The sequence below is a fragment of the Haemaphysalis longicornis genome, unplaced genomic scaffold (assembly GCF_048455015.1).
Source record: "Haemaphysalis longicornis isolate Haplotype H1 unplaced genomic scaffold, Haemaphysalis longicornis Haplotype H1 scaffold_12, whole genome shotgun sequence".
Lineage (NCBI taxonomy): Eukaryota > Metazoa > Arthropoda > Arachnida > Ixodida > Ixodidae > Haemaphysalis > Haemaphysalis longicornis.
In genome coordinates, this window is record NW_027526225.1 from 33173357 (window position 1) to 33196223 (window position 22867).

The window sequence follows — 22867 nt, forward strand, 5'->3', positions numbered from 1 at the left end:
ATCTTGGAGGATATAATGTGGCCAGTTTACAAAACTCTGAATTAGGAACATAAAAGTTCTCGAACAGTGCATGCCGCACAACACAAGAACGTGATTACACGTGTGTAGAAAACGGCATACCAGCTGTGCAGAAACGTGATTGTATTAAGGTGTGGCGTGTGCCCGTCCGCTTGCTGACATAATTAGCGTGATAAGACGGAGGGAACCATGTTACCAGTGCTCACTTCTTTAGAGAGACTTTTATTTCCCCTCCACAAAAAAGAAAGACGATGTAGAAAAGAATAGGCCAGCGTAAGTATTACCTAGTGATTTGCAAAGAAACGAAAGAAAAAAATGTGATAATACGAGTGAACAAGTAAAAAGCTATAAAGAAGCTGCCACTAACCACCGCCATGCTTTTGGCTTTAAGGTAAGTGGCGAAGGTAAGGGTCCCGGGATTTTTTTGTCGCTCCCGAATTTTTCTGTAGTGGATATCCCCACTCCTAATGTTTTTCCGTTTCCTTGGCGGCCCTTCAGTAAACTAAACATAAAAAATTAAAGACAAGTGCAAGGATTAGGAGGTCATAGGGGTCAATAAATTGTTACCTTGTGTGGCGATGTACTTCCCCGGAAACTGGTACCCCTGCAAGCAAAAGTTGAAACGAAAGCGAGATAACGAATTGCTCAGTTTGACATGTAACACATCGGGTGAAGTCCAAACAAGTTGACTTTTTTCGTAGTTATTTCTTCATAAAATCATTTAAAACAGTTCATAAATTGAAGTGTACAGCTGGTGCAGATTGCCTTTATCATGAGGGTTATGAAATACATAAAAGTGCTGAGTGATTTATGAATGATACTTGGCATAACGCTGACCAAAAAGGTATAAAATGTTTTTCAGACCAACATGAGAAGGACAGCGAACTGCGAGCCCAGCGAGCTCAGGGGTACACCAAAGGCGCGTACAAACTTCTCCTAATTTATAACTTGAGCTCAAAGAATGTGTAGTGTATATTCTGGGTTTGCCCACTCGATTTAGAGCAAAATGTTCTGCTACGAACCATACCCAGCGACACATTTTAGCCGTCGATATTCTTTCTTCGCCTGTGAAGAAATATGAAGCCTGCTTAGGCAGGTGGTTAACAATATGTGGGCGTGTTTAAACGAGGTACTCTGTTCGCGACAAAATAACTGTCGTACAAGGATTGAGTGGACATCAAGTGATTTCTCAGTTCATGTACAATCTGCACTATATATGCATTGTATTTGCATATTATTGCATTATTTTTATGAGCCTACTTTTGATGTAAAGAACCGCAAAGCTGAACGGTTCATTATGTTCTGAATGTATGTAATGTATCGTGTAAAGGCACCGAGGCCCGTCAGGCATTTCTTGCCATAAGCCTCGGTGCACTCTTAGGCAGTGTTTGAGAAAAAAGTAAATAGAAATATAGTAAAGTATTGCTACAGGAACACCACATATGAAATCAGTTTGACGCCACTGCAGTGGTTCCTGTTGCAACTATAAACGCCGCATTGATGTTCGTCTTAAAGCTCTTCATGTAAAGTCTTTGGATTTGTGCTTGACACGAATACAAAAAGTGCATGGTCAACAACGCAATAAGGTCGCAAACAAGTACGATTGCCCATTTATTTCTTTTTTGACCATAGATATTTTTACATTTATAGAACCTAACAAGTTACCCTGCCGTGCTTGGTATACACAAAAATGGAAATACAACAATGTTCCGATAGGCCGCCATAGAATATCGCGTCCTGGAGATAAAATGCGCTTACCACAGACATGCAATATGGGCGGCGCTGGCTTTGCTATGCAGTGCGGATTTACCCAGCCTGGTTAGATGTAGTTTTTACAAAGACTTGTTTGTGGATAAGCTACTCAAAATGTATTTTTTGAACAAGTAAGGTGCGCTGACCTGCACGTAGTTCGCGTTGATGTAGTCGGTGCTCTCACCCGCCGACAGTGGAACAAGCAACACTCTGGAGTGGTCATCTGTAAATTGCAGAAAGAAGCTCATTACATGTGTCAGCGTGGAATACAGCCATCATTTATTTTATGTTTTAGGAATTAACGTGCGTAACCTACTCCTTTAGTATGAGACGCTACGTAGTGAAGGCTCTGAATTAATTTTGACCACCTGAGGATCCTTAATGCGTGCCCAAATATTCGCAGATGGTCGTTTTAGTTCCTCACCTCGATCTACACAGTTGACGTCGTGCCTGGGATAAAAAACCGTGTCCTTGGGTTCCCCAGAACAACGAATTAAACCATGCGCCACCGGGGTGGGAAGTTGGCCAATCACCCGACCTTTTTTTTGAATGCAGAAGAGATTAGCAGTTATACTAGCGTTGTATGAATACAAATAACTTTTTCGACTGTCGCTCACTGGAGGCGTATGCATCTTCCTGTTCGAAGTAGTCTCGACAAATAAAACATTTTCTTTTAACAGGCATGTTTTCGTGCGAGTTGTTGAAGCCACATAAAACACTGAGTAAATGGGACTTGATGGCAGGGTAAAAACGAGGGATAAATAAACGTCATTTACAGCCGCTTCACAAGAAACAGTTGAATCGTTATTCGGTGCTCGAATGCGCTAAGCACAATTAGATGCTTACGCAGGGTTCAAGTTAAAAAAATTAACAAATAGCTTTTATTCAATAAATATAATTTATTACATATAATTCATTTAGTAAAACCTATTTCTGTACGAGAGACATTTTGCTGACGGAAGTCTCCAATAAAATTTACTGAAGTAATGTCTTGACAAGCTCCGTGATAAAACACAAAAAAGGGAATGAAGCCGTAGGCACTCACTGTTTTGTAGTAATTCAAGCTGTGGGTTTAGGGACTGGGAGGAGCCTTCTTAACCTTGTAGCTCATACATCTCGACTTTTTTCCTTACGTTAACCAGTATCGTGGGCCAAAACAATTCCTTTATAGCTTTTAACCATACAGGGATAAGCCACAAAAAAAGTGAGCTGTTTTTATGCTCTACACAACCTAAAGCGCAGAAATCAGCACGTGTAAAGGTGGCCTTACATGGAAGCACATGCTCTTCACGATTCTTCGGTTTGTTTTGTGGCTTCGCGGCGATGTTCCAGGAATGCAGTTGTCCTTTTGGCATAGACTGAAGAAATAAACAGGTGCTTAGGAAGGAATGTTATACTACTAACACGAATACCTCAACAATGACTCGGTATACAACCGAAACGATAATTTGTTTTGAAATGTAACACAAGACACAGGGTGCTGCAAACGGATAAAATTAACCCCATAAGTGCAGATTACCCGTAATGTAAGACGCAATTTTCTTTCGTTTGAAGAAATTACTTTCGGCCGTTATTGATCCTGCCATGGGGATTCCGTGTACATCAACACATTGTATTCATTGCATCGTTGACAATTCCCGTTGTAATTAAACAGCCACCTTAAGAGAAAATCAAGGTCCTGCTCCACTAAAAAAACAACAAGTGTAGTCATGCAGAAACACCTACGAATAACATCACCCAAGGGGGTAGCCAGGGGGGTAGGGTGTCTCGGTGTCAGAACGCACACCGAAATATTAAACATGGCGCATCCCCCCAAACCTTCGGGATTTTTCGGCCCAGGCTTTTCGCACCATGAATCTATAAGTTGAAATAAAAATAGCCAGAAAATGAGGTATTGTTTTGGTACAGGTGACCATTTCCAATTTCTCGACTGGAGGGGTTTTACACCCCCTCCCCAAAACTATTTCTGGCGACACCAGTTCTACCAGCGGTCACACTTTGCCAAAATTCAGTACGAAAAATCACCTGTTCTGGACAACGCCTGGTTGTATTTTTGCTTCAAGAGGTAAAACTTCCCCACGCTTTGTTTGGCTAGAAGAAGATAGCGTAAGGCAAAGCGAAGGCTCAATGGTTGTGCGACGGTAATACCGAAGGCACACGTACAGTGCTTGGGGAGAAGACGGCAAGCTGTAACCGCAAAACCGGCGTCGCTACTCACACAAGTAATGTGTTCGCCGAGCTGCACAAGTACAGCAACACGTGTTAGGGTCTCTGGTGTGCTTCAGATAAATGTAAATATTTTCTTGTTTTTTGTCCCATAGAAAAGTGTTGTTGAGCTATACATTAAAAATCGCTATTTCGAAATAATTATTAGGTTTGCAATAGCGCCTTTGTTCTGGTGCTTTTGAGGAGCGTTGAAAGAACGCAGATCATTATTACGTCAAAAAGGCCAATCGAAAAAAACCCACAAGCGTGCACCTCTTTTCTTTAAATAAGTTTTATGCGTATATAAACTTAACATCAAAATTTATAGATTTGTTGTTTTGCAGAGAAAACAAAAGAGTAATTTAAATAAAACCTTAATAAGAAAGCTACGCTACGGAAAGCGTTATACCCGCTGTTGCTGCAGACTTAAAAAGCTTTTAGCCATGCCTATGTGTTGATGGCTGCAGACTAGGTGCAACCAGACACCTAGGTATAAACCATAAATTAGGGGGAATAAAAATGCGGAGATCTGAGTAGCACGCTCAAGGCATGTGTGAAGGAGTTGTGTAACAAAACATTGTCAATGTGGCTTCAGTTTTAGGTACGCAAGTTTTTGTCGCAAGAGCAGAAAGGGTGTGGCTGTTGAAAGTTGACGCAATTGTTGTGGGACCGATTCTCATCCGAAGACCCTTTAGCCGCATGTGCACTACAGAGCTTGGTCATCTTACGGCAACGTAATAATTCTGTCGGTAAGTTCTTTTGAATAAATACCAAAAAAGTGATTTTTAAATTTTACTGTTATCTAAGTGGTTTCCGTAAGAGTAATCTGTAATTGTACCGAGGGAAAGAAACACACTAAAACAGCGAAAGCGGAACTGTGATGTTCCTTAGCGAAAGCGGAACTGTGTAGTTGCTTTGACTTTTAGTTGAAGAGACAGTACGCCCCCACAGATTGCGAACAAAGGCAGTCCATCGGTAGGAGTGTGAAGCCTACTTTGTTGCCAGGTGTGGTTTATGGAGTAGTACCGATGCCCACCCGCGTGTGAGTTGATTCCCGTTGTAGAGAGTATGCCATCAACACCGCGACATTTTTTGCGGATTATGACAGCATGAATAAAGGTTTCAAGGTGTGAATGCCAATATTCTTGAAATCTTACGTGACCTTGCGTTCAGGGTGTATTCAATTACCATACTGAGCGAGACGCCACTCAGGAGTTGTTATAATGCATCAGCGATAAGGTAGAACAATTTTTTTAAATATAAACTCAGCTTAAGGCTTCCGCTTTAGGCACTTCAACTCATGCTTTGAAAAACGTGGATAAAACTTCCCAGCAAGACTCGTTTTACGGGAAGTAGGCAGTGCTCAATTTGGATTTTCTGGACCCCTAAAGAAAATACGCACGTGAAATTTTGAAACAGCTGAAGGCGTTTAAACGAGTGCTTATTCTTATGGCAATTCTATTATTTGAAGAACGTTCGCTCGGATATCACTCATAAAAGCTTCTGTAGCGCTTAATTTCGTGCTTTGCAAAAGCAGTATGAAACTTCGTAGCAAACTTCATCCCAGAGACAGCCCGCATAATCCTCAATTGGTTATACAAGGCCTTGAAGGCGAAAACAGTGTATAATGGTCCACATGATTCTTGAGAGTATTGTTTTGTTAAGCCATCTGAGGAAACATCACATCTCGTGAATGTTAATCCGCAAATATCGTATTCGACGACCAGCTTTTCATCTTTCTGAGCTTTAAGTACAACAGGTGCCGCCAAATGTGGAGCGTTGAGCTTTGTCTAGAGACGGGAGGCTTTTAATGTACTCGGTTACTGGGAAACTAGTATTTAACTATTTTTTGTTCAGCACAACATGTTATTAGACTCGGCCATGTTTTTCACTCCCCGGAGAAGCCACAAAACCATCATCATAAAAACGACCATGGTGCCGTTCGTGCTGACCATGTATTCTTCTCGAAGAAAGCCTTCTGTCTGGCCCCTTGATAGGTGTTGTTGAAGGCGCTGTAGGGACACTGGCAGAGATTGAAGACATCGGTTGGAAATGCATGCCATGTCTACATATTCGTTGCTGTCCTCAGGTACACAAGGGGAATACGGCATGCTTTCCTTCACTGAAAAATGAATAAATTATTTCTCGTCATTTTATACATGTACACATTCAGTACGTATGCTGCACCAGGCTACCTGAACAAAAGAGTACTTGTTTATTATCAACAAAACATTTGTATAATAATTACAGCAAAATAGACATGTGTAGAACTACCGAAGAGAAAACGTTCCACGATGCGCTTGGAACTACACCATCCAACTTGAGGTGCTCGGTAAAGCTGTGTTGCTGTGCAATAGGGGTTGAAAATAGAGAAGATGATTTTTCGTGCTTGGTAAAAATATGTTGCCGTCAAATGATTGTGTATTCTTCAAAGACCTTCAAAGCTGCTTATTTCGCAGAAATTATTTCTCGGGATTTCTTCATAACATTCAGCTTGAGGAACAGCAGAAAAATAGCCGTGGGGCGTTGCAATGTGTTATAAAGCCAGCGCTGAAAGGAAAATGTACATAATATGCTCCACAAAATGTCTTAAAAAGTACTTCACAATACAAGCATCCTATAGGGCCTTAAAAAGCGGTAAACAGCTAATTAAACGAAGATAGTAACCTTAAGACTTTAAGAAATTAGTAATTAGGTAAGAGTTCAGTAACAAAATGAAAACAAGCACTGAAACAAGCATTGCGGTCAGCACACACACCCAAATGAGAAAACGCATGCAGCCAAAAGGAACGCTTTGTTATATGCTATTTTTTGAACATAGTAAAAATTTTCAGCTGCAAACATGACCAAATAATGTCTGTTTTATATCAACTTTTCAAAATCAAAAACAAACTGACCCAATCTTCCTCGATTTTCCCAAAGCATTACACAAGGTATCACGCAGGAATATACCAAAAAAACTTCAAAGCACCATAGAAAATTTTACTGTTCCTAAATTAATCAAAAATGGTCTGACTCAACGTACACAGTACGTTGAATTCAACAATGTGATATCGGCTACCCCCTCCGTTACATCTGGAGTCCCCTAAGGCTGCGCGCTCGCAAAAATTTTATTTCTTCTCTATTATAGAGCTGCATAGAAATAACAAAGTGAAAATCAAATTTTTCGCTGACCACTGTGTGCTCTATCGAGAAATAAACACATCCAACGACCATGTACCTTCAAATAATGCTTTTAAGATGTCCGCCGGTGCAGTAAATTGCAGATGTCGCTCAATGCAAAAACGCGTACATTCTTTTCCGCAAGTCAAAAAAAGCTAGGTCAAATATTTACTACTTAATAATGACATTCCCATAACGAGAGTAAACCAGCATAAATATCTTTGAATTATCACAACAGAAGCACTGAGATTGGACGCCCACATAAGTTAGGTGTTATCAGCTGCCCTACACCACTTGCTTACACTCATAAACTCAGATACCGGCTCCGGCAGGCCCCTCCTCCTCTTAAGCTCATTGCATACAGTTTCCTTGTGCGATCCTTACTTGTATATGGAAATATTATTTGGTTACCATTCACAAAACATAAAAAAACTAAACTGGAAGGAATACAAAAGCCTTAAAGCTCATCTACAACCGGTTCAAACTTCGAGATTCTCCGACTGAACTATAAAAAAGGCTGGCGTACTTATATTAATGAATAGATGTAGGTTAGGACGTGCAAAATTTATGTACGAATTATTCGTGGCCATTTAAACATTTATGTGTCCACCTATGTCACAATTGATCAAACTAGAGCTGTATTCTAGAGCTGTATAAAAACCTAGAGCAACATGAAATACAGGGTAGACCCCTTCAGCTCCTCAGCCCCTACCTAAAACGTTTAAAAGTGTAAATGCTGATGTGCCCCAAGATAGCATCCTTGTCCGCCTGCTGTTTAACTTTTTCATCAATGACATAATTAAGATTAGTGCGAAACCAACATTTCTTATATATGGGGATGACACGACAATACTGTTCACAAATTCTAGCACAACACTTCTCTTGGAAGTAAACTATTGTCTTGACAAATTGAACTCCTGGAGCAGGTAAAATTCATTGGAGATAACCAATAACGAAAACGAAGGCAACTTTATTTTCAGCCAAACAATTATGCGTTGTGTAAAAAGGAAGTCTTGTCCTCCGTAACAACATTGGACAAGTAGTCGACTCCGTTAAAGCTTTTGGGGTTCATTTTCATAAAAACGTGTTGGGCTCTACATATCAATCATGTTCTTTCCCGTATTGCAAGATCTTTGAGCATTTTAGCGAAGTTTTGTTTCTTTTTACCGAATCTCATCAAACTAAACATTTACAATGCCCTTTTCCTCTCTCATTAAAATTACTGTGTCCTCTTTTGGGGGAAACCACGATAACGAACTTAAATCGCCTACTCGAACTCCAAAAGAAAGCTCTTCGATAATAGACAATGAAGTCTACCAGGCGCGCACTAAACGGCTTTTCCATCGTTTTAATTTAGTTTCTATCTCAATTTTACTCACATCATCTAGCGATGAGATACAAACAAAGCATTACTAACCCTGAAAATTTATTAGCGTCCCTTCCAGATTTGACAGAGCAAATGCCCATATACAAAACCCGACCAGAGAACCTTGCCTAATACCTTTTTGGAGAACTTCCTATGGGGAACTAATGCTTTACTGTTCTCGCCTTACGCTCCTAAATTACCTGCTCAAACAAGAAAAAACAATAAAAAATACTAGTAGAGCAACACTTTTTCTACATGATGAGTGATATCTTGAGAGAAATATTGAATTTATTAATATGTTGATGAAACGTTTCTTTCTCTTTTGTATGGCAGTGTAATCGTAAATAAGTTATCATTCTGCTCTGTGACATTGATTCCGCGGTTGTGCCTGCTATTTTGCTCTGTGTTCTTGATTCTGCTGTATGTTTGCTTGTTGATTTTTTTATGTATGTAACATGATTGAACATGTACAACATGTTAAAGATGACTTCTAAAGGTAGGCCCCAACCCTTGTCAAGTGGACCAGTCTCCACTTATTGTTCGGGGATCCTTCCAAATGTTCTTTGGAAAAATAAGTATGATTTTATTTGAATTGATTTGAAAAACACGCCAAAAACATGCAATGAGGCTTAACGAATACTCATTCAACTCAAATTTCTTCAGGTACCCATTTTTTCCGTTGGCCACTAATAGAATAAACTAAACCCGAATATTTCTAGCACTACAGAATTAGCCAAGTTTCTAACACTGGTCGTAAACTACCTTGTAACATGCAACTGGAAAACTTTTGTTGATTCTCCTTTGTGTGTTTGTGCGTAAATTGAACCCAGCGAAGTGTGATGTCATCATATTCCTTCTTCTGAGTATAGCTCCACTCAAGCAATATTTACTACTGAAATAACGAGAACGTAAAATACGTTGGTGATTCTTGATCATGTTTTCTTAGTGTTTGTGCAAATTTGCCCTGACAAATTACTTAACCTTATTCTGCTTTCTTATTGTTGAGTTACATGATGCATATGCCAATGGGTCAAACCCTATTCAAGTCACTGTACTTATTTTCAACCAGCAACTTTTGTTGACTCGTGTTTTTATCCTTTCCTCGGTCCAAAAGCCATTTCGATGTGTATCTCGAATGTGTACTTATAAAAACTTTTATGGTCCCGCTCTTCCTACTGAAATCCCTGATGAAACTGGCCCTATGTATGCATAACAAAACAAAACAAAAAATAAATAAATTAATAAATAAATAAATAAATAAATAAATTGTACCGAACATTCTGAACACCAGAAGGGTAGCAGTTCGTGGACGGTCTTCCTAGGAGGTCATGTTCAATGCGGTCTTTTAAGAAGAAGACGAAGTGTGTGCTCACTCAGCGCAGACCTCAGCTCCGGTTTTTATATAACCTGCAATCGCGTTTTTCGGTTCTTATTGGTCTCCCTCCTTTCAGTTACAATTTTGCAGTCTCAACCCACTGTACTGAAGATTTCTTTTGCTAATAGCTTTCACAAAAATGACGTTTTTTTCTACTAACTTGATGAAAAACATTCTCCTGGCTTACCAAACTGAGTTCCCATCCCACGTTGTTATTGCAACCGACGGTTCAGGGGAAAATGAGAAAGTTGGGGTGGGTCTCTTCTCTCCGGCATTGAAGTGGCCTTTTTCATTGCGTTTACCTAAGTATATTGCCATAATTTATGCAGAATGTTTTGCTATTCTTCTTGCCGTCCTGAAACTATATCTCGTGAAATCTTCAGTGATGGTGCTCACTGACTTTCTTTCCGTGTGCATGGCTATTTCCTCGAAAACTGTCATTTCCATGCTTGAAATATCCGTCTTCCTACTCATGTGCTGGATATTAGGTTTGTTTGATTGCCAGGACACTGTGGATTAGCCCTTAATGAAGGCGCTGATCCGTTTCCAAAAATGTCATTGGCTTAACGATTGTGGACATGCTTCTCCCGTTCACGGGAGTGTTGCTGGCCCGTTATCGCCAATATCTGTTGGCCCAGGACGTGTCTGATCACGGGCTGCCCATTTCTCCTTAACTCGCACATCCTAGTTACGTTGGAAATGAAGCCTCTGCCAAACTCGCTCGTTCGAAGTTTCGCTGACCTTGTTTTATTGTGATGTTCCCCCACTTAAACGGTACCAATATCGGGCAGATCTCACAACCTCACCCTCGTCTCACTTCTGCCATGAAATTAAAACGGATAAACATTTCTTAAGTTCTTGCCACCAATTCTGCAATCATCGGAGAAGGTTGCTGGAGGCTCCCCTGCAGCATCTTGGACTGCCATGAAACCTGCTAGTGCTTTTGCCTTTTGGAGGCACGAAGCTAGGCCACCGCAATGGGGAAGGGTGTCACGCCATCTATTCCTAAATTTCATAGACGGCTCGTCGGCCGTGCTGAATTAATTCCGATCAGGATGTCCCGTTCCTCTTTCTTTTTTCGCTTTCTCTCTTGAATCTACGCACTAAATTAATTCTTCGGCTGTATCGCCGAAGAATGAATTTAGTACGCCCTTTACGCCCGCTCGGACTCTCGCCTAGCTAGACGACGTGATGGTTTGCAGGCGGTTCTTTCAATAAACGTCACCACATTTTTGGGGTGGGTTGTGGGATCGCCATCCGCCCAAGGCCTAACAACGTGATTGACGCTACGTAGAAGGTTTTCCCGTTTCGCTCGTATTGATACTGGTGCCGCTGTGTCCGTAATCCGTGAAAAACTTTGTCGTTCTTTGAGAAACGTTTGTACCACGGTTTCTGGCCTCACCCTCCGGACTGCGAATGCTTAAGGAGAAAAAAACATTGGTCACGTGCACCGCCCGACGTACAATCCAGGAGGACGTCTATATCATCCACTTCACGGTTTGGCCTTTGTGCTCGCAAGTTATCATTCTCAGTTGGGACTTGTCGTGACATCACGCTATCATTCGGTGAGGCTGAACTATTCCCCTTTGACGACACTGATATACCCGAACCTACAGCCAAATTGATGGCTAGCTATTATACCAACATTCCGCCCGGGAACTCTGTACTTGTTTCCGTGTTTTGTGGCTGTCTATCAGACACCACGGATTTCTTTACGCCGTCGACACTCTTCAGAGCACGCAAATGTTGGCCTCTACCTTTCGCCGTCCTTCAAATTCGCTCTGGTCTCGGTACGATACTCGTTTCAAACCCGTCATCATACGCCACCACATTGGTTCGCAGTAAATGTCTTGGCCACATCGAGCCCGCTGACGATCAGATCATTTCATCGTCGATGCATGTGAGAACTCTGCATCTCTGCACCTCGCCGAGTTTGGTCCTATTAGGAATTGTGACGCCTATGTCGTTTTACGTTCCATAGACAATGATTTAGCTCCTGTACAAACAGGACGAGCTTCTCAACCTCCTACACCGATTCCGAGACTATCTCGATGCACAACAAGCCCCTTTGGATCGGGCATCCACTCTTTCGCACAATATTGACACCGGTTCCCACGCATTCCTGAGACAACAACCATACCGCGTGTCGCCAACGGAGCGCCAACTCATTGATGAGCATGTCGTGGACACGCTCAAGCGCGACGTTGTACGCCCTTTGACATGCCCCAGGGCCTCTCTCGTGGTGCTCGTGACGGGAAGAGGCGGCTCAGTTCGCTTCTTCATGGGCTACCAGCGCTTAACAAGATCACACGAAAAGACGTATATCCACCTCCTCGCATAGATGACACCCTCGATTGCTTGCAAGGAGCGGAGTTTTTCTCTTCGCTCGGTTTAAGAGCCGGCTATTTGCAAGTCCCTTTGGCAGAGGCGCATCGTCTACAAACTGCCTTTGTCACACCTGACGGGCTATACGAATTCAACGCCATGCCGTTTGGGCTGTGTAACCCACCATTGACCTTCGAAAAGAAGATGGGCAACAGATTGCGTGGCCTGAAGTGGAAAACATGCTTGTGTTACTTAGATGACATTGTCGTGTTCTCCCCTGATTTTGAGATACATCTTACCCCTGTCAAACAGGCGTTGACCTGCCTTGACACGGTGGGAATAGAGTTAAACTTGAAGAAATGCCAGTTTGGTGCTCGAAAACCTACTATTTTAGGCCACGTGATGTCAAAAGACGGCGTCCTTCTAGACCCAGCAAAATTTTGAGCAGTGCCGGAGTTTCCCAAGCCGACGACAATGAAACAACTTTGCAGCTTTGTCGGACTTTGCTCTTACTTCCTGCGCTTTGTACGCAATTTCGCCAACATCATTGCGCCTTTGACAAATCTCCTTGGTGGTAAGAAAGAGATCAGCGATTGGTGCCCTGCCTGCGACAGAGCCTTCGATATATTGCGCCACCTTCTTACCTCGCCACCTGTATTACGACATTTCGATCCAAACGCTCGCACGGAAATATATACCGGTGTCGGTATGGGCGAAGTACTAGCACAAGGGAATGCGTGATTCGAGGAGTACGTTCTCAATTACGCCAGCCGTACCCTCACTAAAGCAGAAGTCAACTACTCCGCCACCGAGAAGTAATGTTTGTCGATCGTTTTGGCTATTACAAAATTTCGGGAGTACCTCTACGCAGGCGCATTCAACGTAGTGGCGGACCACAACGCCCTTTGTTGCCTCTCTTCGCTAAAGGATCTCTCCGGCCGCCTTGGTCGCTGGGCTCTACGGCTGCAAGAACACGATATACCGGTTGTATACCGGTCCGGCCGCAAGCACACGCATGCAGACGCCCTTTCTGGGTCTCCTCTATCGTCCGACGCTGACGATTTATCTTCTGTGGAGTGCGCTCGGTCACCTCTTGATATCATAGACCGGGCTGATGAACAGCAAAAGGATCCGTGGATCCAATTCATTGTAGAAATTTCGTCATGACCGTTGTCAGCAGCCGCGAACCGCTCTCTTAACCACCAAGCTGTCGATTTAGCAGTCGGTGACCAACTCCTGTACCGCTAAATCTATTTGTGCGAGGGTCGCAAATGGCTCGTTGTCATCACTCGCCATTACGGTTGCACATCTGCTCTTCGTTCCACGGGGACGCTCAGTGTGCCGATGGACGTGTCCCGAAAACATAGCAAAGAGTTCGCCGTAACTTTTACTGTCGAGAAATGTACACGTTCATTACCAAATAGGTTCGTTCTTGTACAGACTGCCAGCGTCGTAAGTGTCCTCCGCAAAAACAACGACGAGCGAACTAAAGCCTCTGCCGTGCCCTGCGCGCCTCTTCGATAGAGTGAGCAAAAACCTCTAATGGCCACTACCGTGCACATCTAGACCACACCGCTGGATTATCGTTGCGGTAGACCATCTAACGCAATACGCCGAGATAGCAGCTCTGTCAGCCGCCATAACGCGGGAGGTGGCATCCTTTCGTCTCCGTCGCTTTATCCTTCACTCCGGAGCTCCACGAGAGCTGCTGAGCAACAGAGGTTGTTTTTTTATCTGAAGTTGTCAAAGCGCTCTTGGTAGAGGGCAACGTAGTTTTTCGCACTACCAGAACGTACCACCCGAAAACCAACGTCCTAGGAGAACGTCTCAAGCACACTCTTGGAGACATGCTGTATATGTATATTTCATCACGCCTTTACAACTAAGATCAGGTTCTTCCGATCAACACATATGCGTACTATACGGCGACGCAGACAATTACTGGTATTTTACTGTTTTTTCTGCTCTACGGACTAGACCCTACCTGCACGCAGGACACGGTACTTTCACACCACCCTGACCCCTCCGAGTGCACACCGATGTCCCAGATTTCGCAGTTTATCCAGGAATGCCAGCAGGTCGCTCGTTTAGTTATTTCTGAACCCCAGCAGCTACAGAAATCTTGCCACGACGCGTCCAGTGCACCACGCCATCTCTCTCCGGGCTCCCTTGTTAGGCTTTGGGTGCCATGTCCCACTACAAGTCTCCCTTCGAAGCTCATGGCAAAATACCATGGTCCTTACCGTGTTATCAAAAGCCCTTCGCACGTTAATTTTGTCGTAGAGTCAGTTAGGCCTGCATCGGATATTCAACGCCATGGCCGTTGCACTCTGCACGTGCAGCGACTCAAGCCCTATTATTATCCGCTTGATCTGACGTCACCATGAGTGGACAGGATTGCCCCCTCGTCTCGCCGGGGGTGATCGCAGTGAAGATTAGGAACACCAGAAAACGGACACTTTCCAAGTGGCTATGTCCTCACATAGGATAGTGGTTGGTGGACAGTATTCTCAGAAGGTTCTTTTCCATGCCGTGCTTTGTGAAGAAGATGAAGTGTGTGCTCACTGAGCTCGGACCTCAGCCCCAATTAGCTACGCTCGATCGGACACTGGCGTAGCTAGACGACGTAACCGTTTGCAGGCGGCCCTGTCAAGAAACGTCACCAAGGTAAATATTTCTATACTTGACTATACTAAACACAAATACTTGAGTCGAATGATTTACTTTTTTAACCTCGTGTGTGCGAAATTGTACTTGTACATGTATCGACTTATATTTGAGTATTATTGTGCACTTGCTTTGTATTTTTATTGTTACTGCTTGTAAATCAGTTTTGTAATTTGATGCTTGCACCTTCTATGTACTAAGTGCCGAGTCCTCGGTAGGCTTAACTGCCTTTTGCGTCGGTTTCATCTTGAGGACAAACTAGAGCGGCATTTTATTCAAAGAAGGCTGTGAGACATCCCCACTAAAAAACACATATTCACGGATGCAGCCAAGAAAGGACCTATGTGTGCAAAAGCGTATATGAACCTCAAAGAGGACAAAACCTCAATACACACGAACCTGTACCACTCAGGAATACGCGGAAATGCTAGCCATAGCACTCGCAATAGGCCGAACCACGACCATCAGCTCTCTTACAAATATCTACACGGACTCTAAACAGGCATGCCACCTACTTCAAAGCGGAAACACCTTCCCATCTTCACTGCAACTTTTAGCCGCAGTAAGAAGACAGGCCAGATCTTACTGGCTGCATTGGCACATAGGATTAGCAGAGAACAAACGAGCCAATCCACTTCTCCCGTGAAGCGCTCATCCGGGATTCCTCTGAGCATGTCTAAACCCTGAAATCTGACTCCCATCGTAATATCAAATTGAAACAGTACCTTCACCACAAGATGGAGTATCCACCCCCCCCCCCGTCTTTTGTTGGACAGAGAAGAATAAACACTACTTAGACATGCACAAACACACTACAAACACCGACATCAATACACAGACTACGACATGGGACCACAACACCCCCCCCCCAGTGCAGCCGCTGCAACCGCATACTTTAACAAGAACATATATTGTTGGAACGCACAAACACCTTGGCACTCAGAACACATCATACTACGGGGTGTCTGGCTACAGCTTGCAATCACCAGGATCAACGGGACCTGGTGACCTTCCTCCGAAGTGCTATCAGGAGCAGCCCGGACGGAGGCGCCTTACAGATTCCACCCCCCCTACCGCAATATTAGAAAAAAAATAAAGTTTTTCTCTGTCTCTTTTCTATGAAAAGAAAAACAAACTTCACTTCACTTCAAAAAAGGAGCAGAATACATCAAAGGAAAGCAATATTACAGACACAAGTAGCTATAGCAAAAAACCCTTCTCACTCAACATGAACGAAAAAAGATTGGCCGCGTTTCTGCTGCTTTTGTTGCAAATGTCGACGGAAGACGATACTCGACTGGCGTCCCAGGCAAGCAAAAGTATTCCGGCTCCATCCCGGTCACTTCTTATGCTTTTCCTCTCCCGTCTTGGTCCTCGTCCTCCAAAGGTAACACTCTACGGGTAGGCTCAAGTCAACTTAAATTTACCGCGTTCCACAGCCCCACGCCGAGTGCCTCGATACCAAAGCTGCCGTACGGCGGAGACGCGCGTGATTACAGGCACCCTACTACAATGTCTACAATATTTATGGAAGCACGTTGCCCTGCTCCACCCACGTTCTCAGCGGGACGTAAAACCTATCTACTGGAACTTTTTGTTGCTGTTGCCGTTTGATTTTTTAAAATGCCGCCAGGCAGCGCAGGCAACAGCGGGTGACGGTTTTGATAGATTGATTGTAGGGTTTAACGCGTCGACTCAACGCAGACAATTGCGGGCGCCGTAATAGAGGTCTCCGGATTAATTTTGACTACCTGAGAATCTTTGACGTGCTCCGACATCTCGTACACACGGGTATTTTTGCTTGTCGCCTCCATCTGAAAAGCGGCCGCCACGGCCTGAAATTGAACCTGCGATCTCATGCTCAGTACCGCAACGCCTTAGACCCTAACCTACCGCAGCGTGTCTGGTGACAGTTTCCTGCAGTTGATATGGTATTTTATTTGCTATCGTAAAAACCAAGCATCCGTAAATTGTTTTAAAAGGAACACTGCATATATTACTTCTGTATTATTTTGTGCCGAATATTTGCGTAATGCCTTGTTCTTGTTCAACACTGTTGGCAAGTATGAACATTAACACCCGACTTACACGTATACATTTGGCAGTGAGTACCTAAGACCAGTGAAGGGCTTTGATAAGACTATTGCGCAGCATCTGTTTCAATTTAGGCGGGAGAATGAATTTAGTCACAAACAGACCGACAGACGGACAGACAGACAGACGAAGATTTTGCATTGAAGTAGCCCAATAAAGACAATCGTCTTTATTAGCGGTGATTTATTGATTGTAGGGTTTAATGCGCTTTCGCAGCGCAAGTGATGAGGCGCGCCGTAGTGGAGAGCTCTGGATTAATTTTGCGCACCTGGGGATCATTAACGTGCGCCGAAATCCAGTACACACAGACGTTCTTGCTTCTCGCTTCCATCAAAAAAGCGGTTGACGCGGCTAGGAATCGAATCCGGAACCTTGTGCACAGCGGCAAAACGCCATAGCCACTGAGCCAGCGCAGCGGGTAAAAAAATAGTACCGCAAAATCTACCACACGCAAAGAGCACTTTTCAAAGCGCGCTTGCAGTAATTAAAACAGTAGGTGAGGCGGCTCGCAGAGGGCTACAACTTGGCAATGTAAGAAAAATTTTATTTCCAAAGCACGAGGCTGCAGCGCTAGCGAAGCAGCTTGCCCTAGAGTAACGAAAGCGCCTCTGGCCTTTTCCCGAAACTCACCACCTTTTTCTGCATGATATAACTCTGACCTGAGAATGAGGCTCTCAGAGCGGATCCCACGTCGAGTTGAGACGCTCTATCATCGCTCGGTCTTCAACACGAGCACTTACGAACTCCTACCGAAATCGCTTCGGTCAAACCACAAAACCTTACTGTGATAACTGTGGTTTGCCAGAAACTGTCGAGCACATTTTATCAGAGTGTCCGGTGTACAACCAGGAAAGGAACCACCTCGCCAGGATGATCGAGTGCCTCAACAACGGACTTTTATCTTTGAAAGCTCTTCTTGGACCATGGTATTCTCCATCTTCCCAGCGAAAAGTGTTAGATGCACTGTTTGATTATTTACACGACATCGGTGTCGCAGAGACAATGTAGAACTATGCTTTGTCATCCTGTGAGACCAGCTGGACTTTTACGTGACCCACGGAACACTCCATGTTACAATATTTTTTACCTATTCCTTTTTCCTCTCTCTTTCGCCCTGCTTTTTTTAAGGACTTTATTCTCTTCACCCCCTCATCGCAGAGTAGCATGTAGGCGAATACATGCCCACAGAACGCTCTCCTTCCTTCTAATACAATGATCTTTGTCTCAAAACAGGAACTTTATTAACAACCAAAGCGCCAAGCCACGAAGAAAACACCGCAACCACCATCAAGGCGATCGTAGCAAAACAAGAAGCGTAACGTTGAAACGAAGAATTTTGTTTAAATGCTAAATTTTGAACCCGATGAAATCTAAGGCAGTTACAAACCCTACAACAAAATGAGTTTATTGTGTGATGTTCACATTTACAATATGCATTTCTGCAAGTTATGTACAGCATGCATAAACAAAAACCGGACCGGTAAAACTACCATACGCGGCTACGCAATCTACGACGGCCACTATAACGAGGGTGCTGGAACATTCGTTGTTTGTTGCGGGAGACAGAAAGAAAAAGTAGCTCATATAAAGGGGCGGAGTCAGAACACAAATGGAGGGAGCAATTTTTGACCGAGCTATATGTCTTCGTCGGTTCGCCCGTCAACCACCCTTTTTTGTGGTGTTGAAGCACGCATATTTTGGTTATCGCAGTTTGCAGGACGGCAAACATAGTATGGGTCTGGCACTCTCGTTATCATCGTCCTCGTTATCATCGTCCTATTTTTCTTAGCGTAACAATGTACTAATTGGCCCGTCAGCAAACCCTTCTGGAATTCATTTCTCGTACATCGACCTCTTTCACACCTTTTACTCTGCAAAACTCTTCGATGTGCATCAACCTTTTCGCCCTTACGACGTGCCGCACTCGCTTGTACACCTACTCCATCAAGAATGGCATCATCCCACGTGAAGTTCCCTGTCTCGTTGGACCACTGGCCCCTTCAAGAGGACACGGAATGCGGTTGTGCCGCATCTTACGCTCCGAGGCCTGCCACCAATTGACCTTCTTAAAGGACTGCCTACATGTTGCCTGTTTCCGCGAGGCTCCTCCTGGAGGAAGACCCCAGCGCTTTCTGTGAGACCTTCGGACTGCAGCCCATGTTGCTGAGTTTGTTTGGGTAAAGGTTCTCGCTTCCCTACCACGGAAGTCTCACCCTGCACGTCCGTCCCAAACCGTGCACCTCGTGGCCACTCCGGACCTGCCAAGACCAGCCGAGAGGGGGCGCAGCTTCGGGCCCAAGTTCTACGAGCATCCAAGGCTTCACAAGACCGAGTTTCTCTCACTGATCAGGTGCAGTGCTTCGAAGGTTTCGTTTGAGGAAATAAACAGGCGTGTCAACGCGGGAGGTGATGTTTTACGAAGGGAAGTAAATACCCACTGTGCTATCAGGTCAGGCAGAACCAGTGTTGTACGGAACGGCGTTACAAGGAACGACGTCCCGGGAACTAGTTCCTTTTTGGAGGAACGGAGGAACGACACCGTTTCATGAAGGGTCGGTGGAACTGTAACGGTGACTCGTTACGTTTTTGAAGGAATGACAGGATTGGCGTTCCTGCCGTTAGATCACTAGGCTCGAGTACGAAAATCAACGAGTCGCTACTCCGTTTCTCTTCTTATAAGCTCGTCAATTTGCCCACCCTTCAGCCGTAAGTGCTTCCTCGAACGTCAAAGGTAGAAGAGTAACCACGCAGCGGGCCGCAGCTTGTGCTTGCTTTCATGCTGGTTGAACTTACGCTGCGTTCGAAGGGTGAATAGCGTAGCCGCTAGCATGCTTTTCACCGTTCATCGTTTGCTTGGGGAGGCCAGGACGCTCATCTGGCCGACAGAATTGGTGCCTGGTGGGGAAAGATTGTCTATTACGGGATCCCGAGATTTCAGTGTCGGACATTTAGGTGCAGGACGTTTAGGTGCGGACATTTCTGTGTACGGACATTTTGGTGCATGATGTCTTGGACTAGACATTTTGAGTCACGGGGTGTCCCAGGCATTCTTTGATCATTTTAGATTTATTATTGTAATTTCGTGTCTTGATATGATTTTACATTCGAGACTTGTGCTTGCGCCGCCGTATGTGGAAATGAACGCTACACCCTGGCGGAGCATTGCCACGTAAAACCCAATTTGTGTAGTAGATGGTAAAAACTAACGTTGTTAATTTGCATCCGTTCAACTGTTTTTATTTAACATTCATGTGAACAACCCTACTGCTTTAAGTGTTACCAAAGCACTTTGCTTTCACTTCACCCAACGGTGCAAGACGCTGCTGCTTTTATTCCATCCTTCTCTCTCTCCCGCCCACCCCCCCCCAGCAAAACATCCGCGAAAAAATATAAACAGAAAAACGAGGTAGATTAAGTGCGTGTGCTTTCTGTTTTAATTATGTTTTTTTAATTATGTTCTCAATCAATCTCGTATTTGTTGCATTCGGTGGCGGTTCTACCTAAAACCAACCAACCAACGATCGCACTTACAGTGGCGTTACTTAGGGGAGGGGAAGGCTGAGCCCCGCCGTCTACCAGCTCCCTCGATAGAGAGAGAGGGGTGTCACTGGTGGTTCACCATTGAGTCAACTGGATTTCGAAAACTTTAAGGTGACTGTTGCCGCTCTCGTCACACTAGCCTATTCAATTTTTTTGCTCCTTCTAATGGGAGAAAGCAATGTATGCCTGGGGTGTCCATGATATCCGCGACCTCAAGAGTTAATTCCCAACGGGGAGCTTGAAGGCGAGGTAAGAGCGATTCCTGGTGTGGGGGCTCCATCGGTATGACCGCGACGCGCGGAAGGGCGTAGAAAGCAAACGATAGTGGCCATTGTGTCCTCAGTGGCTTTTTGCGTGGCTTTTTGGTGCACATTATAGAGGTTTCGTGTGGTCCTGGTGAATGTAAAGCTTTTTCCTGTATCACTGTGGTGAGGCTTCGGGGACCGTGAACTCCGCCACGCCTGTACGATTTTCCGTCGAAACCGAAAATAATATGACTGAAAAAGAACTCTGGTCAAGATTCCAGCGTGCAAGCGCGGAGGGGGGGGGGGGGGGGGCGCTAGGACAAATAATTAAAATGTGGTGAATGTAGGCATGTAAACATAAAACCTAGGTTGGTTTCTCCGAGCAGGATGGGTGAAGTTTGTATGCACAACCTGTACGCGCTTAATCAACATTTAGGAGATTAGAAGCTGCGGCTGTTTTCAAAAAGGCCCGTTCTTCCTCCACGACAATATCCTAGACCAGGGTTTCGTAAATTCATTTTACAAGGCAGCCCAGCCTACGTAATAGCCTTCAGAAGGTTTTCTGGATTCTGGGGGGCTAGCTAATGTTTGTTGAGATTTTGCATCTATTAAGATTTTTCATGTTATTTCTGTAATTTGAGTTTGTGTAATAAAAAAATACAAAAAGGCGTCGGACCATTGCAAACACCGGTTAATTGTCTCAGGTAAAAAAGAGCGAATACAAATTAACAACCTGTCGTAAACGAAAAAAAATGTGTGCTAAATAATTCAGTCGGCTGATAACAGGTGTCCCTAGGAATAGGTATGTAACAAAAATATATAAATGTAGAATTTAAAAAAATATTGAAAATAAATTCACTGCCCCAGATTGTTGTCCATTACCCACGTTAAGAGGAAATAAAAATATAACGGCTGTCCCAAACAGGCAAGCACCGGATGATTTGGTCGCCGAAAAGTTTGCGCACCGAAATGTCCATGCACCGAAACGCCCATACACCGATATGTCCGTACACCAAAATTTCCGCACCGAAACATCCTGTACCGAAATGTCCTAAAGCCGCCTGAAGTTTGTCCGGTGCACGCTGAAAAAATTCGCCTAGGAGATTTTCTTTTGATTATTTTATCTCCAGATAATCTGCTGCCGGCGGTGTTATTATTCGTATGCGTTGTTCGATTTCAGTTTTAAATTTCTCACTTAATTTCGCCCCAGGATTATCCGACACTATATTTGAATTTAAAAACCTAAGTGTAACGTAATGTAACGACACGTTCCAATTTTCGAAGTGGAACTGGAACGCGATCCTTTCGCAATAAAGGAACTTGTAACTGGAACTCGTTTCAAAATTGGGAAGGAACGAGGAACGAGCTTTCGTTCCTATTTTAGAGGAACGTGTACAACACTGGGCAGAACCTTGTTGCTCAGAGAAGCAGTTCTGTGGTTGACAGAGTCCGACAAAGAGGGAGAACTCGCGGTTTTACCGTCTGCACTGTACAAAAAGAAAGCGGAGAACGCTATTCATGCGAACTTTCGCCTGGCTGATGAAGTCTAGCCAGCTAAAGTGAAGAAGCGTGCGATTCAGGTGTGCAGCGACTCGTGGCTTGAAATTCTGGCAGCGTCTGTCAACAAAAACCAATGCCCTGAGCTTGACGATCTTCTTATCCACGAAGACGCATAATGCGGGATGCCCGTTTACGGACATTGTCAGTAGAAGAGGCACATGGCAGCACTTGCTAGGCCTCTTCCTTCGGCGGTTCCTGTCAGTCTTGACAGTAGACGATCCGTTCTTCGTCGGAATCCCGCGTGAAGTTGAATCGTCCCTGAGCACCCTTGGCAATGAAAGCGTTGGAGCTTTCTCGGTGAACGTAAATGACCTCTATTACTCATTACCTCAGGGCCCCATCTGCGAAGCAGTGAGCGACACCATTGACAAATACGGTGCAGTTTATTTTCAGAATTCAAGCTGCACCAACGTCTCCGCCTTCCTTGAACTCTTTCAGTTCTACTTACGGTCCACATCGTTGAGTATACATATGAAGTATACCTCCAGAAGGAAGGCGGCTGCATTGAATCGTGCTTGGCTCCTGTTTTAAGTAATTTGCTGCTTGCCAGTGTGGAGA

The 22867-nt window shown here is 44.2% G+C and overlaps 1 protein-coding gene across 2 annotated transcripts in view; it reads right to left on the reverse strand.

The window, feature by feature from the left end:
* The window catches only part of LOC144162553 (receptor-type tyrosine-protein phosphatase kappa-like), a 616238-nt gene that overhangs the window by 53995 nt on the left and 539376 nt on the right, over positions 1–22867 (reverse strand). For both annotated transcript variants that reach the window (XM_077693141.1, XM_077693140.1), the window contains exons 22-25: positions 5928–6097; positions 3041–3128; positions 1917–1993; positions 586–622 (exon numbers count right to left, since the gene is read on the reverse strand). In XM_077693141.1, the coding sequence (XP_077549267.1) occupies positions 586–622; positions 1917–1993; positions 3041–3128; positions 5928–6097 (372 nt within the window). The remainder of the gene's footprint in view (positions 1–585; positions 623–1916; positions 1994–3040; positions 3129–5927; positions 6098–22867) is intronic.